Source organism: Octopus bimaculoides, chromosome 26, assembly GCF_046866305.1.
Source record: "Octopus bimaculoides isolate indiv1 chromosome 26, ASM4686630v1, whole genome shotgun sequence".
In the NCBI taxonomy this organism is placed as follows: Eukaryota; Metazoa; Mollusca; class Cephalopoda; order Octopoda; family Octopodidae; genus Octopus; species Octopus bimaculoides.
In genome coordinates, this window is record NC_142953.1 from 22168239 (window position 1) to 22181709 (window position 13471).

The 13471-nt window shown below is 40.0% G+C and overlaps 1 protein-coding gene across 12 annotated transcripts in view; it reads right to left on the reverse strand.

The window, feature by feature from the left end:
* The window catches only part of LOC106871364 (protein kinase C iota type), a 234465-nt gene that overhangs the window by 139114 nt on the left and 81880 nt on the right, over positions 1-13471 (reverse strand). For all 12 annotated transcript variants that reach the window (XM_089342950.1, XM_089342949.1, XM_089342953.1 and 9 more), the window contains exon 2: positions 2702-2772. In XM_089342950.1, coding sequence (XP_089199076.1) covers positions 2702-2754 — 53 coding nt within the window. In that variant the 5' untranslated portion in view covers positions 2755-2772. The remainder of the gene's footprint in view (positions 1-2701; positions 2773-13471) is intronic.

Below are 13471 nucleotides of genomic sequence, written 5' to 3' on the forward strand. Positions count from 1 at the left end.
AAATCCACTCATAAGGCTTTGGTTGGCCCAATGTACCATGCAGGAGGACTGAACCGAGAACCATGTGGTTGGGAAGCAATCGTCTTACCACACAGCCACACTTGTGCATATATATCTATATATATATATAATAGTTATCGCCAAGCCAACATGGCAGTCCCAAAATTAGGACGAAAGCTGCCGTGAATTAGCTCCAAGAAGCCATCGCCTCTAGCTAGCTATGTGACACACGAAACCTGTGTCCTTTATAACCTTCGAACAGGGGAGGTCAGCAGCTTCCCCTTGCTGGTTTGGCATCTGCAGACTAGACTAGTTTCAGGGTGTTGCCCCTTGTCAATGCAGAGCAGCCAAGCTCCAGCCAGGCGGCGCTACTGACTGTCTGTTCTAATTTCAGTGGAATCTATCCACTGGTTTTCAGAAATAGAGTTATTAATATTTCTAAGTCTCTCTCTAAAGGAGACTACGGCAGCGGTACTGGAAATTAATAGTTATCACAGCAAGGGGAAGCTGCTGACCTCCCCTGTTCGAAGGTTATAAAGGACACAGGTTTCGTGTGTCACATAGCTAGCTAGAGGCGATGGCTTCTTGGAGCTAATTCACGGCAGCTTTCGTCCTAATTTTGGGACTGCCATGTTGGCTTGGCGATAACTATTAATATCCAGTACCGCTGCCGTAGTCTCCTTTAGAGAGACTTAGAAATATTAATAACTCTATATATATATACGCTTTTACTCTTGTACTTGTTTCAGTCATTTGACTGTGGCCATGCTGGAGCACCGCCTTTAGTCGAGCAAATCGACTCCGGGACTTATTCTTTGTACTTATTCTATCGGTCTCTTTTTGCCGAACCGCTAAGTGACGGAGACATAAACACACCAGCATCGGTTGTCAAGCAATGCTAGGAGGACAAACACAGACACACAAACACACACACACACACACACATATATATATATATATATATATATATACATATATACGACGGGCTTCTTTCAGTTTCCGTCTACCAAATCCACTCACAAGGCTTTGGTCGGCCCGAGGCTATAGTAGAAGACACTTGCCCAAGGTGCCACGCAGTGGGACTGAACCCAGAACCATGTGGTTGGTAAGCAAGCTACTTACCACACAGCCACTCCTGCGCCTTATATATATATTGCTGAGACCCCCTTCAGTTATGACTGACCATGGGATTGCACCTAGAAAGTTACCCTCTGAGGCACAAGTCTGGGCAAGGTTGTGTATGGAAGACCAGCAGTCAGCCATGCATACCGGCCTCCCCTCTCCACGCCACTGATGTTATCCAAGGGAAAGGCAAAGGTTGATACGCTTGGTACCAGTGATGTCGCAACTCATTTCTAGAGCTGAGTGAACTGGAGCAACGAGAAATAAAGTGTCTTGCTCAAGAACACAACATGTAGCCCAGTCCAGGTTTCAAACTCACAACCTCACGATCATAAGCTGGATGCTCTAACCACTGAGCCATGCGCCTTCACTATATATATATATATATATATATATATATATATATATATATATATATATAACACATATAACAGCCTCTACTACTACTACTACTACTACTACTATTACAGCTAAGAATGGAATTTCTCTATAGGAATGTTTTCCTGCTACAAACAACAGTTAGTGGGTGGGAGAGGTGGGGAGGGAGAGTTCCAGGTGCCACAAACGTTGGATCTGACTAATTTCAGGGTTCGGTTGAACCTACTGACATAATTTGGAGGAGTTAATATAAAAGGAGTTTTGTGGTAGAGAAGGAAGGGTCAGACAAGGGTGAAATGTGTGGGTGGGGGGTCGGTGGGAGGAGATTAATTTAAGTGAAGCAAAAGAATGAGAAAGAGAAGAAAAGGAAGAGAGAAAAGTAGAGAAAGAGAGAGAATGGAAAGAGAATATAAAGTGAAAAGAGGAAGAGGGGGGGAGAGAGAAGGAAAAGGAAAGAGAATGGAAGAGAGAAAGGTGAATGAATGAATATAGGAGAGGGGGAGAGAGAAAGAGAGGGGAGAAGAGGAAAGAAAGAAGTAAGGAAAACAATGAAGGCTTCATGAACATTGTAGAAAAATAGAAAAGAGAAAGGATGAAAGGTTATAAGGAGTGGAGGGGGAGGAGGTGAAATGATAAAGAAATATAAAAAATTCTGCAGAAGTAGCTGTGTGGTATAAGTCACTTGCTTCCCAACCATATGGTTCCGGGTTCAGTCCCACTGCGTGGCACCTTGGGCAAGTGTCTTCTACTGTAGCCTCAGGCCGACCAAAGTCTTGTGAGTGGATTTGATAGATGGAAACTGAAAGAAGCCCATCATGTATATATATGTATTTGTGTGTCTGTGTTTGCCCCCCACCACCACCACCATTGCTTGACAACTGATATTGGTGTGTTTATGTCTCTGTAACGTGGCGGTTCGGCAAAAGAGACCGATAGAATAAGTACTAAAGGTGGTGCTCCAGTATGGCCACAGCCAAATGACTGAAACGAGTAAAAGAATAAAAGCATAAAAGAGAAATATAAAAAAAGAATACGGCAGGGGTGGGGGGAATAAAAGGGAAAAGATGGACAGAAAGAGAAGATGGAAAATGATAAGAAAGATAGAAGATAGGAGAGAAAGATGAAAGGAAGCTATAAGGAAGAAAGAAAAAGAGAATGAGAGGAAGGGAGGTGGGGAGGGAGGTGATAAAGATGGACTCACCCACTGAAACCAACTTTCATACGAATTGAGTCATCATCTGGTTCCTGAAGCATAATGGAAGTTTGAGAAGTCTGCAAACAAACAAAGAAAAAGCCAAGAGATAATAAATATTCTTAAGATATTGAACATCATTAGCATAATTCATTAAACAACAACAATCATATATATATATATAAAATACAAAAATGGGACAAGAACTCAAAACATCCAGACAGTTAGGTGATACAAAAAAGGGACAACAAAACATCCAGACAGACAATACAAAGAAAATAAGGACACATCATTCGGAGTTTTCTTTCCTCAGTCGAGTTCCAGATTATCTTTACAATTTCGGCTGGTTATACTCGAGATTGCTCCAATCTGACCAGCCCCAAGGAAAAACTAAGCTACGAGCACTAGATTCCTTGGAAGAAAGCAGCGAATGTATACGAAAACAAGGACAGAAAAAAACGGAGAAATGGTACACAAATACAAATAACAGGACATTAACAACGGGTGTCTTTTGAGGCACAGGAGTGGCTGTGTGGTAAGTACCTTGCTTACTAACCACATGGTTCCGGGTTCATTCCCACTGCATGGCAACTTGGGCAAGTGTCTTCTACTATAGCCTCGGGCCGACCAAAGCCTATTGAATGGATTTAGTAGAGGAAACTGAAAGAAGCCCATTGTATATATGTATATATAAGTGTATGTGTGCTTATGCTTGTCCCCCCAACATCACTTGACAACTGATGGTAGTGTGTTTACGTCCCCATAACCTAGCAGTTTGGCAAAAGAGACCAATAGAATAAGTAATAGGGTTACAAAGAATAAGTCCTGGGGTGGATTTGCTTGACTAAAGGTGATGCTCCAGCATGGCCACAGTCAAAATGACTGAAACGAGTTAAAGTATATATATATATATAGGCAAACTGGCTGAATTCCTTTCAAACATTGGGCCTCACAGGGGCAAAATGGCTGAGTTCCTCTCAAGTATTGGGCCTCATAGAAAACTATTCCAAATCAGACTCGAGTCTGGTGCAGTCTTCCACCGTGCCAGCCCGGTCAAACCATCCAACCCATTCCAGCATAGACAATGGACATTAAATGAGGAGATATATATATATATATATATATATGAATTAAATGGAGAAATCTTGATTAACAGCAATTGACTACCATCAATTATTATTTTTTAATACAAAACTTTATCCCATCTAACAGCCGTTTCTACTTCCAATGTCCCACAGTGTTGCCAAAAAAACTCTGAGAATAATATTCATATTTTGTAACACATCCGATGTGGAACTTGGAGCTTCATCAGAGTGAACAAAAATACATAAAATAAAAAAAGAGAAAAGAAGAGCCTTGAGAGGAGGAATGAAGGCTTAACTCATATATATATATATGACTAGAGCCACAATCATAGCATAATTAAACTACATCATAATCACTGCATTACATTGTCATAGCATAATAAATTAGACTGCAATATACTGGCTTCAACAGAAGTCAAATACAAGCTAGAGAACTAATATCCATGTATATATCTTCTTGTGTTTTGGGGAGGGTTATTATGCCAATAATAATAAATGCATGCACTGCTTCACTATCACTTCTTTGCTGCTAAATATCTAACCAACTAACCAATCGATCGATTGTTTAATGAGCTGGTTAAACAATCAATTGGTTGGTTGTTAGTCAAAGTCCTTTCATCGCTATTCAGTGATATGTATATGTACGTATATGTATGCTGCTATTGCAACCCAGTACAACCTGTTGCATTTTCAAGCTATCAGCAACTAAAGTGGCAACACCACCAAGCTTTGTTGGTGAGTTGGATGGTTTGGGGAGGACCTGAGGAATGGAAAACAATGTTTGTGAAACGGTAGATGAACTCAGAACATAAAGATGGATAAAGTGCTGCTAAGCATTTTGCTCAGCATGAGAATGACTCTACTGACTCGCGCAATATACCATCCATTAATATTGGTTTCAAATTTTGGCACAAAGCAAACAATTTCAGCAAGGGATCAAAATGGTGTTCAACTGGTTTTTATTTTACCAACCCCAAATGAAAGAAAGGCAAAGTCGACTTCAGGGGAATTTGATCTCAGAACATAAAAACGGATGAAACACTGCTATGTATATTTGCCAGTGTGCTAACACTTCTGCCAGTTCACCGCTTTACAATAATATCCATTAATATTACATGCCCATGCAAGTACAGCCATCTTGCCTGCCGGCATCAATCAACTTCAGAGCACAGATTAGTTAACTAATTATCTGTAATTATACTTTATAACCTCTGTCTCTCAATGAACGCATGCAAGCTCAAGATAGAGGCTTGGTGTCCTCGAACCCCACTTCTGAAAAGCAGCCTGACCTAACTAATGTTATGTACCCACCAGTTATGGAGTAAATAATTTCCCCTCACCTCCTCCTGAAATATGGGCTTGCCCAACAGTAAAGTTTACTTCAATGAAGTAGTATTCCAGCTTTAAATGATTTACCAGTCCCTGAGATAGTGGTAAGAGATTCTTGAGAGAGCTGAACCCCACCCATCCTCAGGCAAGTGTTTCAGCCTTTAACTTCTACCCCAGAAATAGAATGGAAAAGAGCAAGCCATAAAAACCTAAGGAGGATTCTCCTAACCTTATTCATACTGACCTAACTGAGACCATCCTTGGATTTAGTATACAAACTCCCTATTTTAACCCCTTTGAGCCCAACACACCTAAGGCCATGTTGGGGTCTATGATGCAAGCTTCCTGTTTGAAAGTAATTTCATGTTAATTTATATTTCAAACACAAGCTTAATGATGACAAAATTATTTTCCAACAGAGGTTAACACTTTTGATACTAACCTGCTGGGGACCTACCCTAGTTCTAAGATACAAACTTCCTATCTCAGAGGGATCTAAATTAAAATCTTCTGCCAAAATTCCAAGTTAATTTATGTTCAGAATACCAGCTTTACTACTAAGGATGTTATTTTACTGAATTCTTTGTTATTTTAAAAATTAATTGAAACAAAGGCAGTGGATTTCTACAGAAATATAGTTACAAAAGGGTTTAAGTAAACTACTTTAAGAACTCCCATTAGAATCTCATGTTAATTTATACTTCAAACAGCAGCTTAATAATGACAAAGTTATTTTCCAACAGAGATTAACACTTTTGATACTAACCTGCTGGGGACCACCCCTAGTTATAGGATACAAAACTTCCTATCTTAGAGGGATCTAAATTAAAACCTTCTGTCAAAATTTCATGTTTATTTATGTCCCAAACACCAGCTTAATAATGACAAAGTTATTTTCACTGAATTCTTCGTTATTTTTAAAATAAAATGAAACAAAAGGTTTAAAGTGATCTAAATTAAAATGTCCCATCAGAATTTCATGTTAATTTATATTTCAAACACCAGCTTAATGATGACAAAATTATTTTCCAACAGAGATTAACACTTTTGATACTAACCTGCTGGGGACCACCCCTAGTTATAGGATACAAACTTCCTATCTTAGATCTAAATTAAAATCTTCCATCAAAATTCCAAGTCGATTTACAATCCAAATACCAGCTTATTAATAATGAAGTTATTCTACTAAGTTATTCATTATTTTCAAAATTAACATGAACAAAGTCGGTGTATTTTCAACAGAAATATGGCAACAGAAGGATTAAAGTGATCGAAACTAAAACCTTCCATCCAAATTACATGTTAATCTGTTCTGAATATTAGCTTAATAATGAGAAACAGCAGAAATATGGTGATGGAAAAAAATTAAGGCAACAACAACAAAAGAAAAGAACTGACAGAGGAATCAGAGAAGGGTTCTCAGAGTTAGTAATTGGATTGGATCTCTACACGGTTGTCATCACAGCTAGATACATCACCATCATCATCATCATTTAATGTCCGTTTTCCATGATGGCATGGAGGATTGGATGGTTTGACAGGCGGTGGAAAAACCAGAGAGCTGTACCAGGCTCCAATTGACTGTTTCGGTATGGCCTCTATGGTGGGATGCCCTTCCTAATGCCAACCGCTTCACAAAGTGTATTGAGTGCGTTTTACTTAGTGCCAGCATGAGTGCTTTTTACGTGACACGAGCTGGGGGAGCTTTTTACATGGTGCCGACACACATGCTCTTTTAATTAAAGCCAGCAAGCATGCTTTCCATGTGACACCAGCGCGGGTGCTTTATACATGGCACCATGAACATTGAAGTGCATTGTCACCATTTTGATGAGAAAAAGAATCCAGAGCATCAGCAACTCAGACATAAGAAAGCAAGCAACTGAAACAAAACACTAAAGAAAAACAAATCATAAACATTAGAAAAACACGAAAAGACTACAAGGAAGATAGAGCGAGCTATTCTCCTTTGTTGTGTGTGCCAGATGGCAAGGTTCCCAAGGATGAGAAGCAAGTGTGAATAAAAAAATGATTCACTTTTATTTATTATTCATTGTTGCTTCGTCCTTTTCGTATTGTTTTCAATGCCTTGGACCCTTGTATCCATTAAAAGAAATCATTGTTATTACTATGGTGGTGAACTGGTAGATTTGGTAGCATGCTGGGCAAAATGCTTAGCGGTGTTTTGTATGTCTTTAATGTTCTGTGTTCAAACTCTGCCGAGGTCCACTTTGTCTGTTATCCTTTCAGGGTCGATAAACCAAGTTCCAGTGAAACCCTGGGATCAATGTAGTTGACTTACCCCCTCCCCTAAAATTGCTGGCCTTGTGCCAAAATTTGAAACCATTATTATTATTATTATTATTATTATTATTATTATTAACTGAGCAATTACAAGACTCTAGGAGCTAGTCTCATGATAAATTATTCATCAAACTATTCAAGTGTAGCTTCCCAGTTAATAAAAATGCCACATACATACTCTAGACTATGCATTGAGTTCTATATATCTTGTTGGGTAAAGCCAAACTTATGTGTGTATGTACATACATGGATACATGTGAGTGTGTGCACACGCATGTGTGTGTTAGAAGAATGTATAAAATGTAAATAATGTGAGTGCTTGTTCAAACACTTCCGCCAGCAAGAGACACCCTGGATTCTTGGGGGGGGGGGGGGGAGAAAAGGGTGGCAAGAGGTGGAGGGGGAGGAGGACGAAGTGGATAAAAAAAAAACAAGATGGAGACTAAGAAAGAAAACGGAGGAAAGATAGTATGGAAGGACAAAAGGAACAAAATGGTTTTAATGTGGGTGGACGACTGAGGCAATGTTGACTGCAAATGAAGAGTAGTAGTAGTAGCAGCAGAAGTAATAGCAGGAGTAGTAGTAAAAGTAGTGGTAGTAGTGGCAGCAGCAGCAGCAGCTGTGTGACATTGGTTCATTGCATATTGATATATCGATTGCACACATAAACACACAAACATTGATTGACTTGTGTGGATGTGTGTACATATGTGTGAAATGGTGTGTATACATGTATGTATGAGAGGGTGTGTATACATGTGAGAGGGTGTGTATACATGTGTGAGAGGGAGTGTATACATGTGTGACAGGGTGTGTATACATGTGAGAGAGGGTGTGTATACATGTGTGAGAGGGTGTGTATACATGTGTGAGACGGTGTGTATACATGTGAGAAGGGGTGTATACATGTATGTGTGAAAGGGTGTGTATACATGTGAGAGAGGGTGTGTATACATGTGTCAGACGGTGTGTATACATGTGAGAAGGGGTGCATACATGTATGTGTGAAAGGGTGTGTATACATGTGAGAGAGGGTGTGTATACATGTGTGAGAGGGTATGTGTATGTGTGAGAGAGGGTGTATACATGTATGTGTGAGAAGGGGTGTATACATGTTTGTGTGAGAAGGGGTATATACATGTGAATGCATGATTCTAAAACATGCACATTTACAAATGCATGTGATTTTTATTTGCGCATTATGCAACATTATATATATATATATATATATATAGGTACAGGCATGGCTCTGTGATAAGAGGCTTGCTTCCCAACCACATGATTCCAGGTTCTGCCCCACTGTGTGGCACCTTGGACAAGGGTCTTCTGCTACAGCATTGAGTGACCAAAGCCTTGTGAGTGGATATGGTAGAAAGAAACTGAAAGAAGCCCGTCGTGTGTGTGTGTGTGTGTGTGTGTGTGTGTGTGTGTATAAATGTATGTATGTATGTATATATTCATGTGTTTTTATGTTTGTACACTCCCCGCCATCATCGCTTAACCGATATTGATGTGTTTATGTCCCCGTAACTTAGCGGTTCAACAAGAACAACTGATAGAATAAGTGCTAGGCTTGCAAAGAATAAGCCCTGGGGTCAATTTCTTCGACTAAAACCCTTTAAGGTGGTGCTCCAGCATGGCCACAGTCAAATGACTGAAACAAAAGACTGTGTGTGTGTGTGTGTGTGTGTGTGTGTGTGTGTGTGTGTGAATTTACAAAAGAGCTACAAATAGTTTTATGTGTCAAAGATACAATAAACTGTTAGGTTTATAAGACATGACATGTGTCTCCAAGCCATCTTGCAGGCTCAGTTCGGCGGCGAGCTGGCAGAATCATTAGCACGCCGGGCGAAATGCTTAGCGGTATTTCGTCTGCCTTTATGTTCTGAGTTCAAATTCCGCCAAGGTCGACTTTGCCTTTCATCCTTTCGGGGTCGATAAATTAAGTACCAGTTACGCACTGGGATCGATGTAATCGACTTCATCCCTTTGTCTGTCCTTGTTTGTCCCTTTTATGTTTAGCTCCTTGTGGGCAATAAAGAAATAAGATCTATTTAAAAACTTGGAGACTGGTCTACAAGAAAACAAAACCTTGAAGAATTCTAGTCAAACAAATCGATGCCAGTATTTATTTTCTTGCCTTTCTAAGCTTGGTATTCATTCTATCAATCTTTTTTGCTGAACTGCTAGATTATGGAGATGGAAGTGCTCATGAAATTGGAACTGCTTGTTTTCCATGTGTGGAAATTATTCTCTCATTTCTCTTGGGTGGGGGGATGCATGCGTAAGTGTGTGTGTGTGTGTGTGTGTGTGTAGCAGGGGCAGACTGAGAGTATTAAGGGCCCTCAGGCGTAACTGCTTACTGGGCCTCTTAGCATTGATATCAGTAGAGTTAACATGTAGTGTGCGGGACCCTCAGAGCTCTGGGCCCTCAGGCAGTACCCGGTTGACCGATGGCTCAGTCCGCCCCTGGTATGTAGTGTTTGAGTCGTTTGTAAGTTTACACACAAGAACACAAAAAAAGTTAAAAAACGAAAGAAATACAAAAGACAAACTAGAGAGATGGGGGTGGCTGGGAGGGAGAGAAAGGCCGTTTCCGTTGATCAGATCAACTGGAACTCACTTCGTCACTGTAACCGACAGAGTGCCAGTACAGTGGTCAGTCAATGTGTTAGGATGACCATCCTTTGACAATCCAATCCATAACCCCCCAACCTAGCGCTATCCTTAAACCCCAACAGAACACCTAAGCCTAGAAAACTCATCATGAAGTATAATATACTTATTGAACATTACTGTACACATTTCAAGGACACGTACCAGAAACGAAGGATTTGGAATATTTTCTTACTGTTTTAAGAAAATTTCTATTTTGGATCGTTATGTATGTGGGTACTCTTTGGTTATCTCACCCCCATTAAAAAAACTGGGTTATCTTCCCACTAAAAAAATCGGGTAAATTTTCAGATTAACACCGGCACGATTTTCACTAAGGTGTTAGGGTTAGGGTTAGTTTTAGGGTTAGGGTTAGGGATTCCGTCTCTAATCCTAAAACCCTAACCCTAACACTCTAGTGAAAATCGCGCAGGTGTTAATCTGAAAATTTACCAAAAATCGAGTTAATGTGGTGATAAGAGATTGGATTAAAAGAGATCTTTTTGATTCAATACTTCAATACAATTGTTGACGTTTGGCCCCCTCAATAGGCATTCCATGATTTATTATAGAATTACCTCAGATTCAGTAAGATGTTTAATCGTTTCAGTTTTCATGTTTATTAATTTTTTCAGTTTTGTATGATTTGCTATAAAAATATTATCTAATTCATTAAGATGTTTAATCTTTTCGTCTTTCATGTTTATTAATTTTTTGGTTTTATTGAAGGTTAAACGATCTTTTAGTTGGGGGAGATAACCCAATTGTTTAATGGGGGTGAGATAACCGAAAAGTACCCTATGTGATACCCATAACAACATACATACACACATAGGCGAAAGTAAAGAATACGCGCACCACCCGTTTTCGGTGTAACCTAAACCCTAAAACTAATCCTAAACACCGGGTGTGCGTATTCTTCACCTTCGCCCACATATACACACACACAATGTGGTAATAGGATGTGATCTCTCGACTTACCAGAAATAGCAGCTAAATGTCCCTCATACCATGCAAAAACCCACATCTGCCAAGACAACATAGACCAACACACACGACGTGGTAACGAGAGAACCACTCCATGGTCACTTGATTTACTAGAAATAGCAGCTAAATCTTCTTCAAATCATGCAATAACCTACATTCGTCAAGGCAACATAGAACAACAACAATGTGGTAATGCGAGAGCCGCTATATGGTCACTCGACTTGCTAGAAATAGCAGTTAAACTTCGTGTTATGCACATGTAAAGACAACATGGAGCAACACACACACACACACACTAACTGTAGTTAAAGAAAGCCATTATGTGGTCACTCGACTTACCAGAAGTAGCAGCTAAATCTTCCTCATGTCACACAAGAACACACGTTGCGGCAACATACACACACGCACGTGATTCTAGAGAGCCATTATGTAATCACTCGACTTACCAGAAATAGCCGTTAAATCTCCCTCAAGTCACACAAGAACACGACAAAGCAACCTAAAGTATGAAAGAGCGCGCAAAAACACAAACCACACCATGGGAACTCAAGTATGCAGATCAAGGGGCGATTGATATCAATTACAGCGGAGTAAATACTAATTACACTAATTAGAGAGAGAGAGAGAGAATAGAAACATAAACAAAAGCAACAACAACACGAAATAATAAAAATAACAACGTGTCTTTTTTTAAACTCTTACTTAACGATCTATTATTTAAGACACACACACACACACGCATATACACACTGGTTTTCACCCACACGCACACACTGACTCGTGTATCAGACAGCAAGGGTGGCGAAGGGGTGGGTATCGAAGTAAGATGGGATCGTAATGATCGGTTCTTCTTCAATAAACCGTTACCATAGAAACTGTCATAGTGCAGTAAGAACCAAGTGCAGTAACGGTATTGGAGCATAACAGTATATCGTAACTAATGCATATACACACAAACACACACACAATATATATATATACACACGAAAACACATGCATACATACACATACAAATGTACTATAACAAAGAAAGCTGTATTGACTAGTAATTTTGTTGTGTATATAAGTATATACAGTAATGCCTCGACCATCGCGGGTGTTACATTCCAAAACCCCTCGCAATACGTGAAAATCCGCGAAGTAGAAACAGTACTGTATATTTTTAAAATTATTTTTATAATTTGTATAGATTTATTTTATTATAAATGCAAAAAAGAACACCGCGGAGGAATCGACGTAAGCTTAAATAATAAACCACGATAGGTGGACCGCGAAATGGTGAGGGATTACTGTATGTATGTATGTATGAAAAAAAGCACCTTTCAAGTGTTGGGCCTCACAAAGGCAATGACGAATGACTGAGGCCTTTGGCATTATACCGTGCTTGAGAAGAAGACCCATCAAGCCTAGTGAAATTGTGGTTAAGGCAGATACTTGTGTCATGCAAATGGCATCTGTTACACTCTCGGGGTGGTTGGTGTTAGGAAGGGCATCCAGCCATAGAAAACCATGCCAAATCAGACTGGAGTCTAGTGCAGCCTTCCAGTTTGCCAGCCCTAGTCAAACTGTCCAACCCATGCCAGCATGGACAACGGACGTTAAATGATAACGATGATGATGATGGTTATATATTTTTTATTCTTTTACTTGTTTCAGTCATTTGACTGTGGCCATGCTGGAGCACCATGTTTAGTCAAACAAATCGACCCCAGGACTTATTTCTTATAAGCCTGGTTCTTATTCTATCGGTCTCTTTTGCAGAACCGCTAAGTTATAGAGACGTAGCACACCAACATTGGTTGTCAAGCAATGGTGGGGGAGCAAACACAGACACACAAATACATATACACACGCACATATATATATGTGTGTGTGTGTGTGTGTACGTATAAAAAAAACTGGCACTCCATCAGTTACAATGATGAGGTTTCCAGTTGAAATGATCAACAGAACAGCCTGCTCATGAAATTAACGTGCATGTGGCTGAGTCCTCCACAGACATGTGTACCCTAAATGTAGTTCTCAAGAAGATTCAGAGTGACACAAATTGTGGCAAGGCTGGCCCCTTGCGGATTACTGGTAGAACACATTTTTGCCAGTTGACTGGAATGGAGCAACGTGAAATGAAAGGTCTTGCTCAAGGACACAATGTCCCACTGGATATCAAACTCATGACCTTGTGATCATGAGCTGAATATCCCAACCACAGACCCACACACCTCATTGTGTGTGTATGTGTGTGTGTGGGTGTGTGCGTATCTGCTACACACCTTATGTGTGTGAGTATGTGCGTATCTTCTACACACACACACCTGATGTCATCTCCTATATCAGTGCCACTCAAAGTGGTGATCTATGGACCGGTGCCAGTCAGTGTGCCATTAGCTGCCAGTTTCCAGAAAAGAAAGAAACCTTATAA